The 24993-nt window shown below is 51.5% G+C and overlaps 1 protein-coding gene across 5 annotated transcripts in view; it reads right to left on the bottom strand.

Moving 5' to 3' along the window:
* Positions 1-24993, bottom strand: part of UBASH3A (ubiquitin associated and SH3 domain containing A) — a 40266-nt gene that overhangs the window by 5552 nt on the left and 9721 nt on the right. For 3 of the 5 annotated variants that reach the window (XM_025913244.2, XM_086676041.1, XM_086676043.1), the window contains exons 5-12: positions 23528-23697; positions 22234-22442; positions 13762-13888; positions 8923-9022; positions 5921-6043; positions 4182-4274; positions 1570-1714; positions 737-843 (exon numbers count right to left, since the gene is read on the bottom strand). In XM_025913244.2, the coding sequence (XP_025769029.1) occupies positions 737-843; positions 1570-1714; positions 4182-4274; positions 5921-6043; positions 8923-9022; positions 13762-13888; positions 22234-22442; positions 23528-23697 (1074 nt within the window). Of the gene's footprint in view, positions 1-257; positions 447-736; positions 844-1569; positions 1715-4181; positions 4275-5920; positions 6044-8922; positions 9023-13761; positions 13889-22233; positions 22443-23527; positions 23698-24993 lie in introns of those variants that run through there. The other 2 variants (XM_086676042.1, XM_025913245.2) reach the window with 2 other exon arrangements.

The following is a 24993-nucleotide window of genomic DNA, read 5'->3' as shown; positions in this document are numbered from 1 at the left end:
CTGACACGTCGCTGATGCTCAGCGTGCTAACTTAAAATTCTAAAGGGTTACGTGTCAACTTTTACCACGGATGTTTTCAAATATCCCCCAGTAGGCCCACAGGTGGGTCTAATGCATCCCGGAGCCGCAACGGCATGACATTGGCACATCGCGCACCATCTGTGAGCTACACTGCCCCTCCCCCACTACCCCCACCGTCCCACCATTCCACAGACTATACCTCAGTCTGCCCCTTCACGTGACCACTTCCCACCCTGCCACGCCCAGCCTGCCACCGTCACACCTAACAGCATTCACACGGTTTCTCAGGCATGTCCACATTCAGACTCCACACTCAAATTCTGTATTCAGGTTTCTCTAACGGTCTCAACTGTCTACATGTACAGATGTTTTGTTTGAATGTGACCTGACATCTGGTTCGCGTTCCATTCTTAGTCCCTTGTTTCCTAGGAAGCGGACACGAGCGGTTTGTGTTGACCCTGCCATCCTGGATCCCATCGGCTCTCGGTGACAGAATCGGGACCCCCCCCCCCGGGTGGTGACAGGTATGTGGCCACGCGCCCGGTGACTGCAGAGGCTTCCGTGTGACACTGTTGGCTGGGGAGGGGGCGGACGAGGTTGGGGCTTTCCTAAACTCTAAGAATTGGCCAGTTTCCACCCCAGAGGTAAGACCCCACCTCCCCAGGGGGCTGCCCATCCCCAGGGCCGGGGGCTGGGGGACGCGGGAGGCCCTTACCGTCCCGTGGGCGGATGCTGGTGATCCATCCGACGCTCACCGCACACCTGTTCACATACTCGTCATAGCTCTCGGCCGGCATGAGGGAGGCGAGGGGAAACGCAGGCCTGGAGGAGGAGACGGGGGTGGCTGCCGCGCCGGCCTGCTGGCCGTGTGGTCAGCGGGAGAAGGAGAAGCCCTTCCGGGAGGGCGGGGCTCTAGGTCCACGTGACAGTTCAGTGTGGGCCCCAAGCAGGCCGAGGGCCGGCGTTCGATCTCTCTAGCAAGTACGCTCACTGAACCCCAGGAGGGTTTGTGACGGCAAAGAGTGGGCTGTGGTAGAGAAGGACAAACCGTGTCTCCTGGACCACACCCTGGCCGGGCTCCCGGAGCCCGCATCTCACGAGGCCGACCGTGGGCTTCCGTGTCCAACCGTGTAGAGTCGGTTTTAGCGAGACTCCTGCTGACACAGGGAGCCGGAACCCCCACCCTTGGTGTCTGCTCCTCCTCGAATCCTGAGCAAACCCTGCCTCCCCCGTCACCCGCAGGTGATGCCTGCGCACGCTCTCTCTGGCCTGCCTCGGCGAGGCTACTGCTGTGGCGGTGCATGGAGAATTGCCCCCCCCCCCCCCACCGCCCCATCCCTCAGTAGCGTCCCACCTCTGCCCTGCTCCTTCACTAAAATCCCTCACTTGTCCCCATTATGTTCAGAGCAGGGTCCAGTCCTGGTCCCTGGTCACACCCCCAGTGCAGTGGTCCCCCAAATATAGTCTTTAGTGCTGTCGTGAATGTTTCTTCTTGAGCAGGAGCTACGAAGGTGCCCCACCCCGGCAGAAAGGGAGGGAGTGACCCACCTGTAATCCATGCTGACGTTGAAACCTGCCTCCTGAAGCTCGTCCAGGGTCATGAGGGTTGGGGTGGTTTTGCCGGACTCCCATTTTGTCCATTCAAAGATGCCGGGTTCCACTCTTATCTTAATTGTTTTCTCCAGTTTGAGCTCTGGATCCAACGGAATACAAGCGTTTGTAATCCTCAGTGTCCAGATTGGTTTTATGTGAGTCTCTTAAACAATACTTTTTTTAAAAAAATGTGGATTTTTTTTCTTGGCAAATATTGTTCTGGGATTACTTACAGCTGTGCTATTTCTTTTTTTTTTAAGTTTATTTATTTATTTTGAAAGGGAGAGAGAGAGGGGCAGAGAGCGGGAGAGAGAGAACCCCAAGCAGGCTCCGAGCTGTCAGCGCAGAGCATGACTTGGGACTCGAACTTATAAACCATGAGATCATGACCTGAGCTGAAATCGAGAGTTGGACAGTTGGCCAACGGAGCCACCCAGGTGCCCCTGCTATGCTATTTCTAAGACAGAACCCACAGATGGTTGAAAGGCATCTGAGGAGGGGTGACGCCTGTCCATAAGGAAGGGGACAGAGTCTGCCCGGCCTGCAAGATGCCACTATCAGTGAGCTCACCCTGATGGTCCCATATATCTCTACAGCCAGACTAGCACTGGGCCTCATCATTGATCAAGAGTGAGAGCACACCATGTCGACCAACCCAGTGATCCATGGAAAAGACTCGGCCAATCGAGGAGCACACTGGTCACCACTGAGGCGCCATCTTGACAGACACCCAGATTGAGGAGAAGGTGAAGGGTGAAGGGAGCTGTCTCTTGGAACACCCAGACTTCTCCCAGCTACCCTTCTCGAGAATTTCATACCTCGACCAAGAGAACACCTATAGCATAAGGCCATCTCTTTGAGTGGGGGAAAGAGGGCCTGAATGCTTTTATTTGAAATGGAGAAAATGTCATTAAGCTCCAATGCTGGAAATAAATCAGTTCCCCAAATGTATTCCAGGTCCACGGAACAAGTTCCTTTGCCAAAGCACATTTACGAAAGGGAGTTACACGGTCTAACCAGGCTCCTGAGTTCCCTTCAGCCTGTGGAGGGCCCGTGTGTCCAGTGGGAAGAGTTGGAGGTTCCCAAATGGTCTTGGCCACTCCTTCTGCGGAGCCATCTTGCGGCCACTTTGTTCTGTGGGTCACATTTTGGGAAATGGTCCATCTGGACAGTCACTGACATGACAGTGAAACTAAGGGTAGCATGTAAGCCTTTCAGATGTCAGTCTGAAAACAGGTCTGTCCTGTTCCAGGACCTGTGAAGAAGGTTGAGCGCCCTCATTTTCCTGAACGACCCAGAATTTATACACTTGGACTTTAAACAGCATCGTGATAATAAAAAAGGATGTTCTGCATATAGACCAAAAGTCCACGAGACATCGTATTAGAGACATTGACGTTATCATCACCAGAGAACATTTCTGAGAACTTTGTACTTCACTTGTCGAGCCCACCCGTCATTTGCTCCAGCTCTCCACCTGGTCCTCCACATCTGCCCCTGCAGGAAAGCCCCAGGCCCTGTGGTGGCTGGGTCTCCATGTAAAGTCAGTACTCAGTAACCACCCTCTATCTCTCTGATAGACATGTCGTGCCTCCCGTGCACCCCAAGCCTCCAGAAGTCCTTCCCTTTCTCACTTCCAGCTGGTGGCCTGACCCCCACTGTCTCTAAGAAAGTAGAGGCAAGCCCCCTCCCCCACATTAGCACACCTGCTGTGTCTGTGTCCACGTCTTCTGCCCTCTGTCCCATCACTGTGGGGCTTTGGCCTGTGCTCCTGCACTGCTGACTACATCATGTCCACTGCCCCCCGCCCCCTCCCTCCAAGAGGGCAGGGCAGGGCTCCAGCAGCAGACGAAGAACCAAGGCCCCCAGAACAGGCTGCAACTTCTCTGGCAGGAACTTTCTTTTTCCTGCAGGCAGAAGCTGCTAAAGGTGGTCTGGGGGCTTCCTAAGGGACATCAGCCTTCAGTGGTGCTGGACAGCTCCCAGCAGCCACTCCTCTTGCCCTGGCAAGAGTCATGAGCTTGGCCCTCAGAAGGGACCACAGCTGTTCCCAGCTCTGTGGGCTTTTGAAACCCCTCCTCGGATGCTGTTTTGAAAGCCACATGGCAGGGGCACCTGGGGGCTCTGTCAGTTAAGTGTCCAACTTCGGCTCAGGTCATGATCCCACGGTTCGTGGGATCAAACCCCATGTGGGGCTCTCTGCAGTGACAGTGCAGAGCCTGCTTGGGATCCTCTCTCTCTCCTTTTCTCTCTGCCCCTCCTCTGCTCTCTCTCTCTCTCTCTCTCTCTCTCTCTTTTTAAACATATGTTAGATACAAGCAGATGCAGGTGGACAGTGTGATGACAGGCTCCTGCCACTTGATTAGAATCCTGGCCTTCCAGAAATGTTGAGGGGCTCAGTGTCTGCTAACAGCTCTCGGAGGACTGGTGCAAAACTGTCTTGCGACTTCTGTGGCCATTCATTGCCACTCATCCGATTCTTACCCCCGTTCCCTTCCCCCCCCCCCCTTTGGAGAATGACCATGAGGTCAGGGCCACCTGCAATGCTCACTGCAGCTCTTACCGACCTTCCAGGATGTGTTTGGCTGTCTGCACACAGCGGAGGGCTGGGGAGGTGAAGACGGAGGTGATTCTGATGCCGCTGTCCAGCAGTGCTTCTCCTGGAAAACAGCAGGTGCAAAAACCCCTCTTCAAAATTGTAACCTCCCATGGGGAGGACTCTGAGGGCTGGCTCGCTACCTGAGGTAGGCAGGATCTTAATGGCCCCGAGATTTCCAGCCCCTGGTGCACCCACCCGTGAGGTCCCCGTGAGTGTGGCTGGAGGCTGTGAATGTGGGAGTGTTGTGTCCTACGGCAGAAGCGAGATAATTGCGGGTAAGCCTGACCCATCCGGGCGAGCCCGTTAAAAGCACAGATTTATCTCTGGCTGTCACAGAAAAAAAGTCAGAGAGTCCAAGGTATGCGGATTCCGCATGCAAGATATTCCCTACTGCAGGCTTCGGAGATGGAGGGGGCCACATGGCAAGGAGCGTGGGAGCTGAGAAAAGAAAGCCCTTTGGTGATGGCCAGCAAGGGAACCAGGACTTCAGTCCTACGACCGCAGGGAACCGAATTCCCCCAACAGTCTTTTGGAGGAAACTGCAACTGCTTCCAAGAGGCTCCGGATGGGAGCTCAGCCCTGCTGACAGTTGGGGTTCAGGCTGTGAGATCCTGAGCAGAGAGGGACAAGCCCAGAGCTCACATTTCCTCTCACAAAATTAGAGGGCCTGGCCCCTGGGAAAGAAGGGGACCTTTTTAGGAAATGCACGGTGCCAAGCTGGCAAGGCTGTAGGGGAGGCTGTCACGGGCTGGATCGTACCCCCCAAATTCATCTGCGGGGGTCCTCATGCTCCGTTCCTCAGAGTGTGACCTTCTTTGGGCACGGTGTCTTTATAATGGCAGTCAGGTTACGATGCAGTCACTGGAGGGGGGGGGGGGCTCCGGTTCAATCTGACCGGCGTCCTTCTCAAAGGGGGGAGTTTGGACACAGCCATGATGGGCACAGAGGGAGGCGAGGAGGCAACGGAGGCGACGTGAAGACCCAGGGAGAAGGCGGCGTCTATAAGCCCAGAGGAGGGGCCTGGAGCAGCCGCCCTCATGGCCTCGGGAGGAACTCAGACGCCTGGCTTCCAGAACCGCAAGAGAACAAACACATTTCTGCTGATAGAGCCACTCCACCTGTGGCACCTCATCAGGGCGTCCCCGGAAATGAGTGCAGAGGTCAAAAACTGCCCGCACGGACACCCCTTCAGAGACCCTGAGCTCCTTCCGGTAACCAGCAGTGTGCAAGCCCACACACCTCCCTCATTTCTTGATTCGGGTCTTTTCATTCATAAAATGAAGACCAGATGAACCCGTTGGCTTTTTTGGCTCCAAAAAGTCAACCGTGTGGGACCAGAACCCAGACATAAAGCATAAGCCCAGACTGACAGATTCTGAAGTAAAATCAGAGAGGATATGTTCTTTAAAAAACAAATTTTTTTAGTGTTCATTGCTTTTTCCTCCCCTCTCTTGTATCTTTCATTCCTTCCGACCCCCCCCCCCCCCAACTATCCATCCTGGGTCAAACCCCTCTACCTGCACTTACTAGCTGTGTGGCCTTGTGCAACTTCCTTAACCTCTCTGTGCCTGAGCCGCTTCCTCAGCAGAATGGGGTTAATGCTAACACGGACCTCCGCGGGCATGTAGCAAGGGCTCAGTATGCATTAGTGATCATCATTGCTGTGATTAATGTTACTATTTCTACCAGAATGGTCCCCAAACATACCTGCCATGCGGGACTGGAAAACTCCACACGATGATAGTGGAGGATCATTTTCAAAGTCTTTGATTCCACTGCTCCTTCTGGGCAGACTGTAAGGGAAGTTCAGGTCTGGCCGGTAGTATTTCCCTGAAGCATAAATAGTCACCAGGCGTTCAGGTCCACCGACTTAGTGCAGGTTTGGAACCCCCAAGATCACGACCCACATCGGAAGCAAGGTTATCATTTAAATTGTTGTCATCTGTGTTTTTTCTTTTTTTTTTAAAATTTTTAATGTTTATTTATCTTTGAGAGATAGAGACAGAGACAGAGTACAAGTGGGGGAGAGGTAGAGAGAGGGACACAGAATCCAAAGTAGGCTCCAGGCTCTGAGCTGTCAGCACAGAGCCCGATGCGGGGCTCGAACTCACGAGCTGTGAGATCATGACCTGAGCTGAATTCAGACGCTTCACCGACTGAGCCACCCAGGCTCCCCTCATCTGTGTTTTTTCTTAAAGGTGCTCTGCGATGCGGAGTCAACCGTGACACATCTCTTCAAATGCACAGGACACAGGTGTCAACCCCAGAAACCTGGAGACCCTCTGTGTCCCCTGAGGTCTCCTCAAGAAGATTCACTCATACAATCTTCTTGATTAAGAAAGGAATGTCTCCATTACTGACTGAGCTAAACTTGATAGACATCTCAAGTTGGCATTAATTACGGAAGGGAAATTCTACCCAGCCCTGCAGCTGACAGTGTGTTACATTGTCCCCGGGGACAGAGTGCACGTGGCCAGAATGCTCCTTCAGTCGATTGCTGGAAATCAGGTGGATCCGTGGGGTCTCCCCTCAACCCTCCAACCAGAGGCTGCAAAACGCTTACCCTGACTTTGACCTTGAGCTCTATGATCTGACAATCCCACGTGCAAATCCTGGGACCACCAGTTACTAGTTGTATGATTAGAGTCAACTGACTTACTCTCCCTCATTAGTGAAAGGGAGAAATGATAGAACTGTTACAACGAATCAGTGTGGTAATGCCCGGATCCCAATGCCTGGCTCAGGGGAGGTGGTCGATAAGTGGTAAGCTCAACCTCATATTGAATTATTGATTACCCCTACAGAGGACACTATGCCACACCAGGCCCTCACGTCCTCCCAAGCAACCCCAAACCTTCCAGCTGCTGGTAGTTTCTAGCAGCCCAGCCTCCTTTCCTGAGACCTGCTGCACATCCTGGGGTAGACCCTGTCACTAACCCTGCCCGAGCACACCAGCCCAGCCCTCCACATGGCCTCCTAGCCCTTCACAAACACAAAGAGGCAGCTTGCTACTTTGAATGCCTTGCTTTCATGCATGACTTTCCTGGAAGCTCCCTCCTTGGCATTTCCATTGGCAGAGACTTTGTTTGAAGAAAGGCTTTCATTAAATGCCAAAACATATCTTTTGTTTTCTGGGGAAAGTCGTATTTGTTTTCTTCCCAGAGAAGGTCCCTTGATGGTATTGTTAACCTGTTCCACGTAAGTCTTTTGTCCTCGTTGACGCTTTATCTGTGAGAAGCAGAGAGCGGAGCTCAGAAGAGGATAAGGATTGGAGCAAAGTTAGGGTCTGATGGCGTAGAGCCTCACAGATGGAGGGGGGTCAACTGGCTAGCACCACTGAGAAATGAAGGGCCATATGAGGGCCAGAAGTGAGCAGAAACGAGGAGGAAATCTGGGGTCCGAGGAGAGTCTGGCAGCACCCCCTGAATACCCCATTGTAATTGATTAAACAATGTAATACACAAAGTTTGGACAAATTAGACTGTCAGTATTCACGTTATCAAGGCCTGCTCGGCCTGTGGAAAGAGCCACCAGGAGCCTCCTTCCAGCTGGGACTATCCGGTGTCTTTCCCCTGTAGATGACTCAGTCTTTTGTCAATATTCTTCCTCTTTCCATAATGTCCAATGAACGTCTTTGGCGCTGGTTGTTTTGTGTCGGTTCTCACACCTCCACGGCCACACGCACACTGACGTGGTGTGCGATTTCAATCTGTGGTTTCAATAATTGTTGTATTACAAGGAAGTTTCTTCTCATTGCACGTCTGAATGTCAATTTGTCCTCACAGCCACGTGTCATCCTGTTGTCTCTTTCCTGAGCCTTTGCGTCTGTGATTGATCTTGTTTTATAGAGACAAGCATAGCATCACTTCCGTAGGGTCTTGTAGATATGTTTGGCCATGATGTAATCCGTTCAGAATTTTCCTGGTGCATGCTGGTCATCTGCCAGTGGTTTTCCCTACTCACTTCCCCCTTTTCTTATCCTGCTGGGCTCCCAGAGGAATTCCAAAAGAGCTTAGCTAGACCAGTTACTGTGAATGGATTTTATCACTCTGTTCATTCAGTATCTTCAGTTGTACAATTATTTGTGGCTTAGATGTTGTGGCATGCTGGGATTTCCGTTCAGGGATGTGCATTGGTATAGATGCATATCATTGTGGGTGGGCTGTATTTATAAGCACTGTCCTTCGTTCCTGGTATCCAGTGGGGTGAACTTGGGATAAGCAAGACACAGGTTCAAAATATGTCCATCGGTTGAGTTGCACAGCTAAACATTGCAGGGAAGCGACCACAGCAGCGAAGATTATCTCAGAGAGATAGAGCAATGAGACTGAGATAGGGTTGTGCCAGCAGCTGAGGGTTCAGAGACCGCAGGTCACAGTGACACAGTGTCAACTCAATGCTGTACTCGCTAACCAACTTGCCGTGTGTGCATCCAGAATAAAGACAACTGTCCATGGGTCAAACCAGCTGATTGCTTACTGTTGATAGCCATTCCCCCATCTTCCACAAAGCATTTGAGGTAAGATACTTACAGACAGTGTGCACGCGTAGAATATCTCTGGAGAAAGATATAGCACGTACCCCTCCCACATATACTATCACTCTGAAGAACGGTGCCACAGGGGACCCGGCTCAGGAAACGGAGAAGTGATGTCATTTGTTAGATCTATATACTTTCTGGGGCTAGATCCTGCCAGGATGTTACCTACCATCAGGAGTGGAACACTGCTGCAGCCACGACTTCCCGAAGATTTGATCCACTCTCTCCCCGTGGCGCACCACCAACACACTCTTCCTCGCTATTGTGGCCTGAGATGGTGGAGGAAAGACATGGGCAATTTAACACCCCCATTCTTAGACTTACTCAATGGGCACCTCCCCTCGTCATCCCACAGGTAGCCTAGAAACAGAGTCTCATCCTTCCTTGCTCAGGGACTGTAGCCCATTTCACCAAAGTCATTGCAATGAAAGAAGGTTGGGAATTGAAGGTGGGAATCTCTTTAATTTCTGGCCACTTTCTGTTTCCTGGGCATTATGACATTATAAAGGGAAAGCAAACCCACAGGAATAACCTATGCCATACATCGCACATCAACTTGTCTACCTTTCTGTTTCTTCTAGGTCCTTACCCCATGTCCCTCCAGACTGCTCTCATGGAACACCACAGGCTGGGGGCTATTAGCTACAGATCCTTATTTCCTATAGTTCTGAAGGCTGGAAATCTGAGATCGGGGTGCCTGGTGATCTTCTGGGCTGACTTCTTGCTGGGTCCTCACATGGGGGAAGGGGCAAGGGATCTCTGTGGGGTCTCTTGTATTGTAAGGGTTAAATTGTAGTGTAGGGCTAACCTGTAGCCTTAACAAATAACAGCTTTGTTTTAACACTATAGGTTAAAAGATAACAGCCTTATCCTATCAATCAAGGGAAGGATTAGTGTTTGATTGAATGGGGACAAGGGCCTGTTTGAACTGTTTCCACCTGGGAACTATTCTTTTGTTCTGTTCCCAGGTGATAATAAGATGATGTGGTGGGCTATAAAAACTCTGTACCCCGGCTGTTTGAGACCGCACTCTGGTCAAGAGTGTCGGTCCCGATCGATCGGTTTGCCTTGCCTCTCACTGCAATAAACTTTGTTGTGACTGTCACTGGTGCCCGTAGCATTCTGTTTCAGGAGTCGCGTGGATGCAACGGTATAAGGGCACTAATCCCATCATGAAGGCCCCACCTCCCCTCACCTAATCGAGTCCCAGAGGCCCCGCCTTCTAATGCTAGTACATTGGCAGTTAGGATTTCAACATACAAATTTTGGGGGGACGCAAACATTCAGACAAGAGTATCGCTCCATAGTGACTTCTTAGGACATTATCTATATCTATACATATATATTATCATATAATAGATACTGTGTATTTTCTCTGCATGTAGATACTGCTGTCAGCATCCCTGGGGCCTAGCATACTGGGAGCATGCATGTCAGAGACTAGGACACAAGCTTCAGTTCACAGATTCCCCACCTAGGGACCTTGGATCTCATATGGACCAAGGGAGAAACATAGAAAGATGAGTCATAGAAGAAGATGAGAGGCAGAGGTGGCAAGTCCTACCACAGCAGGAGGGCTGGGGGGGCCTTCAGGTAGGACATGGAACTTGGTCATGCCTGGAGCCAAGGTCACCGGGGATGGTGGGCCAAGGTCACTGGGGATGAATGGGCCAAAGTCACCAGGATGGACTGGCCAAGCTCACCAGGGATGGTCAGAATGAGAAGGGCACTGGGCAGGCAGCTATAGCTGGTGGTCAGCTTGTCTTTGCCCAGTTCCTTTTTCGCAGATGGACCCTTTCCTCCTGCTTCCCATCTTTGGCCTCATAGCAGTTTGAGGCTGGGCTTAGAGGTGAGAAGGAAGGAGCTGATATTGTGTGTTTTTGCTGCAGAGTGGAGTAAGGAAGGGAGGTGGCGAGACATGGCCCTCCTCAGCATGGAGCCCCATCACCAATCCCCAGGCCCGCTCTGATTTCTCCCAAATGCTAGAATGGAAAACGCAGATCCCTTGGACACCCAGCACCCTGGAGAGACGACACATCTGTACCCCAGGCAATGCTACTGGCCGTTCCCTTTCAGATTTGATTCTTCAAACAGAGTGGAGCCTGGAGGGTCTGCACCAGCTGCCTCCTTTCTCAGCACTTCTCTGAGTTTGTCGGCAGGGTCAAGTGGCACCATGTGTTGGGACGTGCTGAGAAGGAGGTGGCGGGCAAACACCACGTGCCTCATGGTGTTCTTGGGGCCAGTACCACGGACAGCTCCTGCCAGACCCTCGTCCCTCGTGAAGTCCACAGCCACGCACAGTCTCCAGCGGCTTAACCCGCTGGCCATTCCCGGCCAGTTTGGCTGCCTTCTGATGTGTGCATGAAATGTGTTGCTTGTGAGCCCGTGGAACATTCCAAGTCTCCATGCACAGGTTCTCAGGGCCTCGGGGCCCATGCTCCAAAGTGGACATATGGTCAAAGCAAAGCCAATATTATGATGGTCTCTTAATACAGGGTGCAGACGTTTGGTTCTGGAGGCAAACACCCACCTTCTCGGGTAGAGCACCAAAGGGAAGTTGGTCTTGTCTTCCACTTGTGAAGTATGGTTGATGCCTATTTCCACCAGGATGCCTTTCCCCAGGAGGATGAACATTAAAATGTCTCATGCCTGCCCCCTGTCTGCAGGCAGATTGAAGGACACACAGGGCTCCCAGCCTCAGTCTGCTTACCGAGTCTCCAAGTACTGTTGATCGCTTTGGGCTGGGGTTTTGAGTTTGGAGCATCTTCTTCCCTGGGTTTTTAAATTTGGAGCATTTGAAATTTGAAATGCAGAGCTTTGCAACAGGCGTATCAAGAAAAAGTGCAGGGTCCATGGGGAGTGGAATGACCTTGCTTTTGGGGTCCAGGGGATACCAGGGCCGTGTCGCCTCTTTAGACACGAGGTCCCCGGGTGGAGGTTAAGTGTTGCTGCTGTAACAACGCATCACCGCCTGGAGGCTGAGAGCAAAAGACATGTGTTCCTTCAGAGTCTGGAGGCTAGAATTCCGAAGTCACCGTATCAGCAGAGCCGTGCTCCCTCTGAGGCTCTAGGGGGTGATCCTTCCTGGCTTTCTCAGCTCCGGGGCCCCAGCAATCCCTGGATTTGGCTGAGACACTTCAGTCTCTGTCCCGATACTCAACACAGCCTCCTCCTCTGTGTATCTGCGTGCTCTTTTCTTCCCTGTGGGTCAGATCCCCTGTTTCTCCCCCTCCTAGTGGCTGCTGTGATTAGATTTAGGCCCCCCCAGGACACTCCCCATCAAGACCCTTAGCTCAGCCCCATACGCAAAGACGCTTCCTCCTTATAAGAGACCATTTGCAGGTTCCAGGGATTAGCTCCCCATATCTTTGGGGCCATTCTTCAGTCTACTGACGTCCACTCACCAAAGCTGATGCCACTGTATTCTCTCCTTACCATGTGGAGGGGGGACCTCAGACCAGGTGAGGAGCATTCGGCTCGCAGGGAGACGTCTGTCGGGCTTTTGCCCATTTAGAGCCGCGGCAAGTTCAGACACAGGCCAATCTGTGGGCCGACCCTCCCGTTCCAGCTTCTCCCGCCCTCCATCTGGAAAGGGGGGCACGGCCTCAGGGAGCCCCACCCCAGTCCATGCCCTCTCTCCTGCAGCCTACCAAGGGGGGCAAGTCCCGCCTCCGCTGTGCCTTCCAGAGTCTGGGCAGTCTGGGTAAAGGAGCCCTGGTTTTGTCTGTCTCTGGCTCCCAGCCAGTGGCCGCTCTGCTTGGGGCCGCTCTGGAACTGGAGATCCATCTACAGGGGACGATCTGTGGCCTCCCCAGTGCCCAGCGTCCTGTGCTCAGCTCTCATCTGGACCAAGCCCACCTCAGCCTGGAGGCAGCCTCTGAGGGGCTGGTGGCTTCTTGGGGAAGGAGGGCGAGTTTGGATTTAGGGTGATTCGATCAAGAGTCCCGATGAGGGTCTTCATTTGGTCATTCGGTGATTCATCCAATGAGACTTACAAACCAGGCCCTGAGCCAGGTGCTGAGGACACAGGGACAAGCCAGACAGCACAGGCCGGCTCTCTGCGCAGGAACAGACTCTCAGCACTGAGGGCCTGGCCTGCGGTGGGCACCTTGTTTCCCGTAATCCTCCAAAACAACCAAGTTCAGGGGCGCTTATGTGCCTGAGTGGCCCCCGCAAGCTTCCTCCCCTCCATAAGTCTCAGTCTTCCCATCTGTAAAATGAGGGCTGACATATCCCATGCTGGCTGGAGGTGGCCGGGATGAAGTCCTCGCGCAGTGTGGGGGCACAGGTGGTGGGGCGTGGAGGAACCACTTTGGAGACTCCTCGGGTCAGAGAGGCATCCCCACTGAAGTGGGAAGTGGTCAAGGGCTGGTTGCACGTGCTGGCCTGCCCCCTGGGGCTTCCTGGGAAAGGAACCAGAGGGCCAGCCTGCCCACCGCCCTGACGGCGTCGGGGACACCATGTCACTTGTGTGCTTTGGAGGAGGGGCTGCCTGCTCCGAGGAGGTCCTGCGGGCAGCCTTCACCCATGCACGTACGCCTTGCGGGTGGCAGGGCCTCTGTGCCCTTGCTGTGCCCCAACGCCTGGCCCTGCGGCCTCTGGCCCTCACGATTACCGAGCACCAGCATCCTCTCTCCCAGTGCAGACTTGGAAGCTCAGAACCTCCAACTTTTGGGGCTCTGGGGGAGGTGGCTTCTTCAGGGCCACACAACTTGCTGATGAGATCATTGGTATTAGAGTCCAGGATTCTGGGTAGGGCTGTGTCCCTGTGTTTTCCCTGCCTTATGTCCTGGCATCATTACTGACAGAATGACAGACACATGCTTTGTGTTCTTGCAATGCCCAGCAGGCTGCCGTGAGGGGCCTGCAGCCCGGCTCACAGCTATGGGACGTCCATCCCTCTGCCCCCTGGGGTCTGTAGCCGTACCCGAGGGCCTGAGTCTCCCAGGGAGTTGACATAAAGTGTGGTTTCCCTTCGTTCACCTTGTAAAGCAGGGAATTCTGTCACCTGTAAAGCCTGGATGCTGCTAACGTCCCTCGGCGTCTGTGGACGGTGCGGTTCTCCGTTTCGCCTGCTGCTGGCTTCCCCGTCCTTTCTGGAGACCAGGTCCATGGCCAGGCTGAAGGTGTACGTCCTGTGGAGGAAGAAACGAGGGTGCTCTTGTCATGAAGGCATTGGGAAGCGACCTGCCCGCATCTGGTCACGCGTGTGTGTGGGAATGCTCACGACAAGATGGGCAGGTAAGGTCATTGTCGAGGACACAACACAATGGTGTGTTCAAGGAGCTCAGTGCTCAGCACATAACAAATCCCGAGTAAATCCTGGTTGTCCGTCATCACTGTCGCCACCGGTTATGGGCTGTGCCGTGTCTCCTTGACATTTGGAGTCCTGACCCCCAGTACCTCAGAGCGTGACTTTATTGGAAACGGGGTCTTTATAGAGGTAATTATGGTAAAATGTGGTCAGCAGTGTGGCCCGATTCTATATTATAAGAAGAGACCAGGAGGTACAGAGAAACACACGGATGCTGGCACAGAGGAAAGACCATGAAGAAGCACCAGGAAGGTGGCCGTCTACACGCCAAAGAGAGGGGCCTCTGGAGGAACCAGGCCTGCCGACACCCTGATCCTGGACTTGCAGCCTGTGACCCTGACAGAATAGATGCGGGTGGTTTCCGCCCCCGGGTCTGTTGTGCGGTAGGGTGGTCCAGGCAACCCAGTACCACGTCCTCGTAGATTCACCTTCTGAAATAGCCAACGGTGGGAAGATAGGTGTGGCTGGGATATAAGAATGAATAAGCAGTGAAGAGACACATTAAGATCTAGGGAAACACGGAGGAAAGGGGTGGGACGCAGGGAAGAAATCGCTACCTGTCCGACCAACCAAGAGAGATGCTGTGAGGTGGGCACGCCTCCAGGTGGCCTGGGAAGGACGGAGGGGAAAAGTCACAGCTAAATAGAGTGGTGTGAGCTCCTCAACATGAGAGGGGCCATGCAGGTGCCCCAAGTGAGTGTGTCTGGAAGGAACAGGGAGAGCGGCCAGAGGAGGACAGAGAAGGGCATCTACCTGCTCCACGAGCAAGAAACTGGCCAAGTTCCCTACGGGAAAGAAATTCATTTTATCAAAGGAGAAATCATGTTTATAAATTCTATGTTGAAATAGTCTACAGTCGGGGCACCTGGGTGGCTTAGTCAGTTGAGCCTCTGACTTGATTTCGGCTCGGGTCACGATCTCATGGTTTGTGAGCTCAAGCCCTGTGTCGGGCTCTGTGCTGACAGCGTGGAGTCTGCATGGGATTCTGTCTCTCTCTTTCTCTCTTTGCCCCTCCTGTGTGCATGCTCTCTCTCTCTCAAAATAAAAGTAACAAACTTAAAAAAATATATAAAAATAATCTATAGTCAACAACCAAATAACCCAACTAAAAATAGGCAGAAGACACGAACAGACATGTCTCCAAAGAAGACGTTCAGGCGGCCAACAGACACATGAGAAGATGCTCATCATCACTCATCATCAGGCAAATGCAAATCAAAACCACAGTGGGCTATCACCTCACACCTGTCAGACTGGCTAAAATTAACAACCCAAGAAACAGCAGGTGTTGGCGAGGATGTGGAGAAAGGGGAGCCCTCGTGCACCGTTGGTGGGAATGCAAACTGGTGCAGCCGCTCTGGAAAACAGTACGGAAGTTCTTCGGAAGGTTAAAAATAGAATTACCCATCGATCCAGTAATTGTGCTACTGGGTATTTACCCCCCAAACACAAAACACGTATTCAAAGGGATATGTGCACCCCTATGTTTATAGCAGCATTATCTGCAGTAGCCAAATTACGGAGAGAGCCCAAGTGTCCACCAGCTGATGAATGGATAAAGAAGATGTGGTATATAGATACAATGGAGTATTACTCAGCCATCAAAAAGAATGAAATCTTGCCATTTGCAACAGCGTGGATGGAGCTGGAGGGTATCATGCTGAGTGAAATCAATCAGTCAGAGAAAGCCAAATATCGTATGACCTCACTCATGTGGAATTTGGGAAACGAAACAAGTGAGCAAAGGGGGGAAAAAGAGAGAGAGAGAGAGAGACAAATCAAGAAACAGACTCAACTGCAGAGAGCAAACTGATGGTCACTAGAGGGGAGGTGGGTGGGGGATGGGTTAATAGGTGATGGGGATCAAAGAGTATACTTATGAAATTAATTAATTAATTTAATTAAAAAAACCTACAATCTGAGTGCAGAAGAGGAGCAGTAGCTAGAAAGGGAAACAAGAAAAAAGGGCTTGTGCTTGAGTTTGTTTTTAAGGATAGCGGCGTGTTTGTTTGCTGGCGGGAATGATGGGGGGAGAGTCTTGGGAAGGGCAGATGCTGGAGCGGAGCCCTCGGAGGGCGTGGGATGCCTGGGGGCACGGGGTATGGGGCGCCGTGGGCCCCTGGGCAAGAGTTCCAAAAGCCCGGTGTGGTCTGATGGGGGAGAAGGGCACGTGGGCCCAGGCTGCAGGTGGGCGGGTGGCCTGGTGGCCAGAGCTGGTGGCCTCTCTTCTGACTGTTCACCTGTCACTGTGGCCAAGAGTGAAGAATACGGTAGGTGACCTCTTGGTGAAATGAAAACGTCAGGAACGAATCATCCGGAGGGCGGACACCCGGGTCGCAGCCGGTGTGGTCACGGAGGGAGAGAAGGGGAGGTGATGTGCTCACGGGGATGACCGATCAGGGCTCATCGTCCTCATTCCTGTGCTCCAAAGAGCATTGCTCTCCTCCTGACCTTCCGACTGTAGTGTACTTCATTGTTCTTAACACCCCAAACCCTTAAATTCTAAGCCTTTAACAGTCAGTGTTAAAGACCTATCTGCTAGGTCTCTGATTAAGACTCCTTCTGGGGGCGCCTGGGTGGCTCCATCAGTAAAGCGTCAGACTGATCTCGCTGTTCGTGAGTTCGAGCCCCGCATCGGGCTCTGTGCTGCCAGCTCAGAGCCTGGAGCCTGCTTCGGATTCTGGGTCTCCCTCTCTCTCTGCCCCTCCCCTGCTCGTGCTCTCTCAAAAATAAACACACAGAAAAGACTCCTTCCACTACTTGTATGCTTTCAAAGCTCCCCTCAGTGTAGAAATCAGAAATACATTCATTTAAAGTGCATTCTACCTGACATGATTTTCTGCTTCCGTTCAATTCTCATCTTTGTCGGGAATGGAGTTCTGTGTATGAGGTGAGGCCACATAAAATACTGTTCGTTTTATGCCCGTTTCTTCCTCTGCTTCTGATGTGTCGAGCAGGTTGTAAACTTCCTGACGGGCCAGGTTCCCTGCTCTGGTATCTGTTTTGTGCCACTGATCTGTTTTTCTCTTTCCCTCAATCCAGGACTATATCGTCGGTTTATAATAGGTTTTTAACATCCTAGAGTAACTATCTCTTCTCATTGTTTTTATTTTTCAAAGTTTTCTCAGCTCTTCTCCTGTACATTCTTCCAGATAAACTTTTCAACCATTCGGTAGAGTTCCAGCAAATGATTCCGTTGGGATCTTTTCCTGCAATTTCATTAAACCTGGAAGTGAATCCGAGAGGAATCGATACATTCACGATTCTTCTTCCTCAGTCATGAACGTGGTGTGTTTGTACTTCCTCGGCCCGTGTGTGAACATCTGTATTTCTCCCATACAGACGTCATGTCCCCGATTCACCCGCAGTCACCGCTAGCCCCCACAAGTTCATGCTGAGACCTGACCAGGGCCAGATTCTGGGGCTCCCCGGGAGCATGCCCCCTGCACCCCAGGCTCTGGCCACTGGCCTCCCACAGACACCGCCTTGTGCCCTGGACCATTCGTGCCTGCGTGGCGTTTTGATTTGGCGAGTGCACTTCTCAAAATGTCTGCAAGTTGTACCTTCTATTTTCGGGTTGTTGCCCTGCCTTGTGCTGGAAACTCCCACTGGCGGGATCCAGGTCACATGGATTTCTTCTGCTCATGTATTGTCACAGTGTCGGTGGCCAGCTCCTGAGAGGTGCGGGCTTTCGTTGGCCATAAGTGGACCAAGAACACTGGAATCCACGTCCAGACCGCTGACATTCTCCCCTCCTCCCGTAGCAGAGGCCCCATTCACAGTCTCCCACTGACAAAGGAAACGCCGTGGGTTTCCTCTTCCGGGGCGGGGGTGGGGGGGGGAGGGAATGGCACATCCTGCTAGTGTTCTACCTCACAGACAGCGAAGCCTCCTTATCTATAAATAACATCTGTGAAGTCTACAGTCGGAGAGAAAACCAAATTGTTTTTTGCCTGTCTGTCAAACCAAGTTTTTTTTCAGAGTAGCCTTCACACCCAGGGCAGAGCCCAACGTGGGACTTGAACTCACGACCCTGAGTTCAAGACTTGAGCTGAGGTCAAGAGTCAGACGCTTAACCGACTGAGCCACCCGGGCCCCCCAACAACGGAAATATAATCAAGATTACAATGAGAGGAGAAAGGAAATAACTGAACATTTAAATAGTTTGGATTTTCTCTTGAACTTAAGAGAACTACTTAATGGCCAACTTACACCATGAAAATAGATGGGTTTAAATTCGCCGTGGCTTTTAAAAAGGGCGTAACTGCAGTCTGTGGGGTTGTGTGGACCACATCCTCATAGTAGATTCCTGGGGCAGCTATAACAAGGCGCCACAGACCAGGTGGCTGCAACCACAGACATTTACTGTCTCAGGGCTGGAGTTCAAGGTCCAAGATCCAGGTGTGGGCGGGGCTGGCTCTTCCTGAGGCCTTTGTCTTGGAGGTGTGGATGCTGTCCTCACCGTGTCCTCATACAGTCGTTCCTCTGCATGTGTCTGTGTCTTCATCTCCTCTTCTCACAGGGGCACTGGTCAGATTGGGTCAGGACAACCTTAGGGACCTCATTCTACCCTAATCACCTCTGTGAAGATCCCGTCTCTATAGTCACGTTCTGGGGTGCTGGGGGCCAGGACTTCCACATAGAAATTTGGGGCAGACGATTCAACCCATGACAGTGCCTTTGTTACGTCTGAGATATTTGCCACCGACTCGCTCTGTGGCTTTGGAAATTACTGGACAGGTGTGGCTTTAGTTTTGAAAATCTTCTCACCCTGCCCAGAGGACAAACTGTTCTCTGAGCTCTAACCTTCAAAACCTCTCTGCTGTTTGTTCTAGATTATGCTATATCCATTCTTCTACGTAGAGCATTGAAAGCCACTCTGAACCGGGAAGACATTCCCTCATCGTATCATGCTGGTCCCCTCTGATCTCCTTCTTCAAGGCCGTGGACAGATTTTTGGGGGGCGATTTTGTTGCCCAGTGAATCCAAAGACACCTGGGACCATTTCGAAAAGGCTGGCATTGTATTGATGATGGGTGACTGATGTTTCAATTGCCAAGCAATGAACACACCTAGATGTGCATAGGTAGAACATACCTATGCAACCTCATACCGAGAAGGGTGTCTCCTCTGGCAGGTAGGGGCTGCTCCCGGTGCACGTGCACATCTGTCCTCGGGCACCGTAAGGCCAGTGGTTGCACATGCCAAGTGGGAGTCCTGAAAGCTCTCAGAGGGGATGGGGGTGCTTCCAAAACATGGCCAGTCAGACACCCCATCGCCGAGCCTACTACGACTTATTTTTCTTTTTGTTTCGATTGTTCTTAGTATTTATTAATTCATAAGGGAAACGTGTCTTTAGGAAGAATAGTCCCAGAAGTGTCAGGGTAAAGTCCAGAATGGTTACATTGGCCACAGGTGGCTGGAGGATTAATTGTGAAGCAAAAAATGTAGGAGCCCAAAACTCATCTTCTACAGAGTCTTCGCCATGTAGTTCTAGAAATATCTCGGTTTGCCAACTTCCTGGTGGCAGTGAAGCTCTCACATCCTGAGCAGGGAGTGAAGGACCTGCCTCACCCTTCCTGGAACTGTGACGGTCAGTTAGGGTATAACCGGTATCTCCTGATTTCTTAAACAGTTCATTGGACTGGATGGTGGATGGAGTTGGTTCTCAAGGGAAACAATTGCTTCCTTAATTGTGTGACATCATCCAGCCTCCCCACCTCCCTGGGCCAGAGTGTCCACGACTCTCCAGGACAGGAGGCCCTATTGGATTATCTCTGCAGTCCCTTGTGGGACCAATGGCCTATGCCTTTGTGGTAGCCCACAGGGCCCATGACCGTGTCTGCCCTCGCACGGTGGTGTTTCTCGCAGACAACTGGTCTACCGCATCTTGGTTGGCCGTGACCATTCTGTGGAAGCTGTGTCCCTTTTGCATCAGGTGTGGGAAGGGATCTCACAGCATGCATGCTGGCTGCAACCTAGCCCTGGATTTGTCTGACTTCTCCCCCTTTATTGTCTCTTTGACCCCATGTCCTTATATTCTTTTCTTCAAATTTAAAATGGATGAATTTATATTTTGAATAAGTAATGCATATATATATATATATATATATATATATATATATATATATATATGGTTCAAATACTTACAAATCATGGATGGTAGAGAGTGAAGTCCCTTCCCCAAGTCCTTTTCTCTTCCCCAGCCCCTTTCCCAACTCCCAGGGGACCACTGTGGGAAGTTTCTAGAGATTCTCTTTTCTGGGCAGTGTTTAGGCACAGGCATGCATATAAATCCATATTGAGCACATATATGTACAGACAATGGTTTTTTACTTTACCCTTCCCCACATATAGCTCTGTAATATACACTGCGTTCTGCAACCTATCTTGGATTTTTTTCATATCAGCACGTAAAATACTTTCTTGTGACCCTTTTTAAAGACTGCAAGTGTTGTGTTATACGGATATATCCTAATTTATTTCACTAATACATTGTTTCATGATTTAACGGTCTCTTTTAGGGGAAGTTTAGGTCGTGGTGGGAAGTATACACACACCTTTTCCTGGCTATCCAACCAAACACTAAGCTGGGTGCTGCTGTGCAGAGATTTTGCAGATGCTATTAAAGTCCCGGTTGGCAGACTTTAAATTAATGAAAAGGGAGATTATCCTGGGTGGGGGGGAGGGGAGCCTGACTTCTTTCATTGGAAGGTCTTTAAAAAAGGCTCAGGGCTTCCTTGAGCTCAGTGATTCCAAATAGCAGCTGTGCCTGCAACCATTCTCCCAACTGCCTGGGAGTTTCCTCCCCGATTGTCAGAGGCAGACAAGTGCTTCCATGAGTCATGGCTTCCAACGTTTGTGGTCCCCTCCCTCCCTTCTTGCCTGCCTGTCCTTGCTTAGCTAGCCCCAACAGTCACACACGGCAATTCCTTAAATGTGTGTGTATGTGTGTGGTGTGTAACATGGCCATACATTATAATATAAATAATATGATGTAAATAGAAATTATTACATTATTAATAAATAACTTTTTGTATATTAAATACGAAATGTTCTATATTTTATAAGTGCATTTCTGTTGTATGTGTGGATATGTATATAAATTACTGCTTCTCTGGCTAAACCTTAACTGCTCCTCAACTTGGTATTAAGCGTGGGGTGCTGCTGTGACAAATACCTAAAATACGGGAGCAGCTCTGGGACTGAGCCGTGGGTGGAGGTGGGGAGAATTTTGAGAGACACGCTAAAAAAATTACTTTGGACAGACTCTTCGTGGTCTTATGGGTGCTGGTGAGAGTCACACGTTCCAGGAAACTGGAGGAAGGGGGATCCCTACCATGTAGTGGCAGCAAGTTGAGTGAAATTGGTTGCATTGCTAAGAATATTTCCAAGCACCGGTTTCCTTTTGTTGCTCACAGTAACACATGTGAGGAAAGAGATTAATGGAGGGAAGTAAATGGGACAAAAAGAACAGGTACCTAATGACTCTGAGCAACCCCAGCCTCTCCAGACGAGGCTAAAAGTGCTAAAATGAAGAGATTCTCCAGCTGAACGCAAAGAAGCCACCAGGAGCCCCACGGCTTCTGGGAGATGCGTTCTGCCAACACCACGTGAGCTTGGGGGAGGACCCTGGGCTTCAGGTAAATCCCCAGCCCCGGCCGAAACCTGAATGTGGCCTTGAGAGACCCTGAGCTAAGCCGTGCCCGGACGCCTGCTGCAGGAAAAGTATGAGGTAATAAACGTGTGTTGCTTTAGCTGGGGAGTTCACGGTCATCTGCTACAGAGCAGTAGAAAACTAGTAATGGACCTTCGGACTTGACAATTGACACGCTGAGCTGAAGGCTAGGTAAAGCCAAGCTCAGGCTCTCTGATATAATCTGTCAGGTCCATAACACGGAAGTTTTTACAGTCGTTTAGGGATTACGATCTCAGAAGCCACATAGAGCAATTCATGCTTTCTGAGCATTATTTGCAGAAAACCATGGATTGGCCAAGATATTTACCGTATACCTGCAGGGATAATGTCACCAGCATGGAGAAGGCAATTTTCTTTCCAGTGATGGAATGGTCTACAAGCACGCGGCAACCACTGTTTTCCGAGGGACGTTCTTGGATGCTAATCAGAGAGAAGACGTTTGGGCTGCCGCTAGAGGCAGCACTCACCTGTGCTTGACCCAAGTGTCAGACTCATTGGCTTGCTCCGTGTAGTTCTCGGGCAGGAAGCCCCGGCAGCCGGTCCGCTGGGAGGTCCCAATCACCCAGCCCTCGCTGGTTTCCTCCTGCTGGGTGGGGTCCACGAAGATGTAGTCGCCTGGACTTAGTGTCAGCTCGTCCTCGTTCTGGGGTTTGTACTGAAATAGGGCCCTGAGGGTCTGGAAAAGACGCGAGCGTTTTCATGTCTCAAGCATGGACTTGGGCTGGGAAGGATGGCAGCGTGAGAGCGATGACATCTGCCCTTTGCCCCCAGGCTCCCCGGTTGTGCTCTACGACTCCAGGGCCTGTCCAGGCTTGTGTCGGGTGACAGATAGTAGCCGATGACAGACTATGGCACAGAATTCTTTGGATAGGTTTGGAAATGAATTCTGGTATTTACCTATCATCTATCTATCATCTGTCTATGTATCTATCTATGTATCTATGTATCTATCCATCCATCCATCCATTTATCTTATCTATCTGATCTTTCTACGTATGTATCCATATCTACCTATCTCTCTAACCTACTTATTTATTCGTATCTATTGTCTATCTATCTATCTATCTATCTATCTATCTATCTATCTATCTATCATTTATCGTATCTACCTGTCTAACCTATCATCTATCTATCCACATCTATCAATTATCTATTCATCTATCCATCTACCTATGTCTATCATCTCTTATTACTACTTATTTCTAACATGAAAGCTCTTAGAGCAGAATTAGACATTCACATCCACCTCCCTTGGCGTAAGGTGATTTATAGCCTTTCATACAACACGGAACACGGTGGATTCATCCATGCTACTTCCACGGGTCTGAAAGGAGCACTGCAGGCTTTCCATCTAAACCATCCATCTCGGGGGAGCAAGTCTTGCGTGAGGTTTCACTGAAATCGTCATTTAAGCAAATTAATAAGCAACACCATGTACTCATAAATTTTTGCAATAGTCCACTTTTTATTGCCAGAAATGGTACTGGTGGTTTTTTTCCAAACTTTTTTGTGTCTGCCAGTCATACGTAAAAGAATACTAGTTCTAAATTTGCGCAGAAATAGGAATGATTTTAAAAAAAATAGTGGAAGGGCTTCCTTTCCCTGAAATACCTCCAGAGGAGGAGGGCTCCTGGGGGTAAGTGCTCTATCTACCGGTGGGCCGCCATTGGCTCCCCTGGGGAGTGTCCAGTTCAACCGCCTGGCCAGGGCCACTCTGGCCAGGGCCACTCCGGCCGAGGCTCCCGGCCTGGGTTCGCTCACCTGGTAGTGCACGAAGCGCATGTCCCGGGAGTACAGCACGGCGGTCCACTGGCAGCTGTGGCCTGGGTGGATGGCTCTGGCCAGCTGCTCCAGCGTCCTCTGGTGGTGGGGGTAGAACTTGTGGGCCAGGGTCAGGTGCAGCTGCTTGGCGCAGGGCTTCACGGTGCAGTCTGCGAAACCAGGTCAACACGAGGATGGTGGGCGCTTTTACCCCCACCGTGGGCGCTGCGTGTGTGGGGTGGCTATGCATCCACGACGGCTACGTGCCCAGGGCTGGTATGCGAAGCCTGTCTGCCTGGTGCCTCCTGCCTCTGCCCCCTCCTTCCCCCCAGATTGTGCCATTTCACAGAGTTCAACTTAAAAAATTTTGTAACGTCTATTCATTTTTGAGAGAGAGAGAGAGAGAGAGAGCAAGCGAGCATGAGCGGGGGAGGGGCAGAGAGAGAGAGGCAGACACAGAATCCGAAGCAGGCTCCAGGCTCCGAGCTGTGAGCACAGAGACCGACGCGGGGCTCGAACTCACGAACCGCGAGATCGTGACCTGAGCTGAAGTCGGACGCTCAACCGACTGAGCCCCCCAGGCACCCCCCAGAGTTCAGCTTATAGAGGACATAGCTGGCTACTGCAAATCCTATAAGGAGGAGGAAGGAGGAGGGGTGGAGATACGGGTCTGGGTGTTTGGAGCCTATCAGTTTGCAAGCCAGTGGCCCGAACCTCTGATTAAAGTGGATGTAGTCACAACTTCTCCGTTCATTTTCCGGGGCGCACACACTACCCAGCTGCCTGGACTCGTAGCCTTGAACTCTGGGCCGATGGTTTTGGTTCTGCTGCAGAGTCTCGGGAAGAAAATGCCACGGGGAACCCAACTGTGTCAAACATGACGGCATCTCTCACATTTCGCTCACTTTGGCGAGGCAGGGAGCCCTTGGAATGGTCGGTCCCTGGTGTCTTTGGGAGGCCTTTGCCCTGGTGGATCCTGCCCTCCTGGTCCTCATTCCAGGGCCCTGAGGTCAGCCAGGATCTGACGGCCTCTGGGTCACAAAGTAGTTTGTGTTTGGGGGAGGCGGTGACCGACGGGAACGCGGACTTTGGCGTCACGTAGGCCTGGCTTTAGAGCCACCCTCCTCTCCTGGTGGGGCGACCTTGGGAAGAGCTTGCGTTTGCACAGCAGCGGTTTGAGGACAGTGAGGGCCACCTGCTGGGGCGGCACTGAAACCCGTCTCTTGATTCACATCTCCAGGAGTCTTTTCGTAACTACTGGTTACCGGCCACCTCTCCCCCAGGCAACACATAACAACAGACAGGCCCCGTTCTCCCCTGGAACATGGCCCGGATGTTGCACTTGCTTCCTGGGCCCAGACCTGGTGGCCCAGTGATGTCTCCCATCCGCTACATGAGACTTCAGCGGCAAACAAGAAACCGCCGAAGCGAGAGGCATAAATTGAGAGCACATGTGGGTGGCGGGG

Source organism: Puma concolor, chromosome C2, assembly GCF_028749965.1.
Source record: "Puma concolor isolate L17-30 chromosome C2, mPumCon1.1.hap2, whole genome shotgun sequence".
NCBI classification, from domain to species: Eukaryota; Metazoa; Chordata; class Mammalia; order Carnivora; family Felidae; genus Puma; species Puma concolor.
This window is presented reverse-complemented; position numbering and strand designations above follow the sequence as displayed.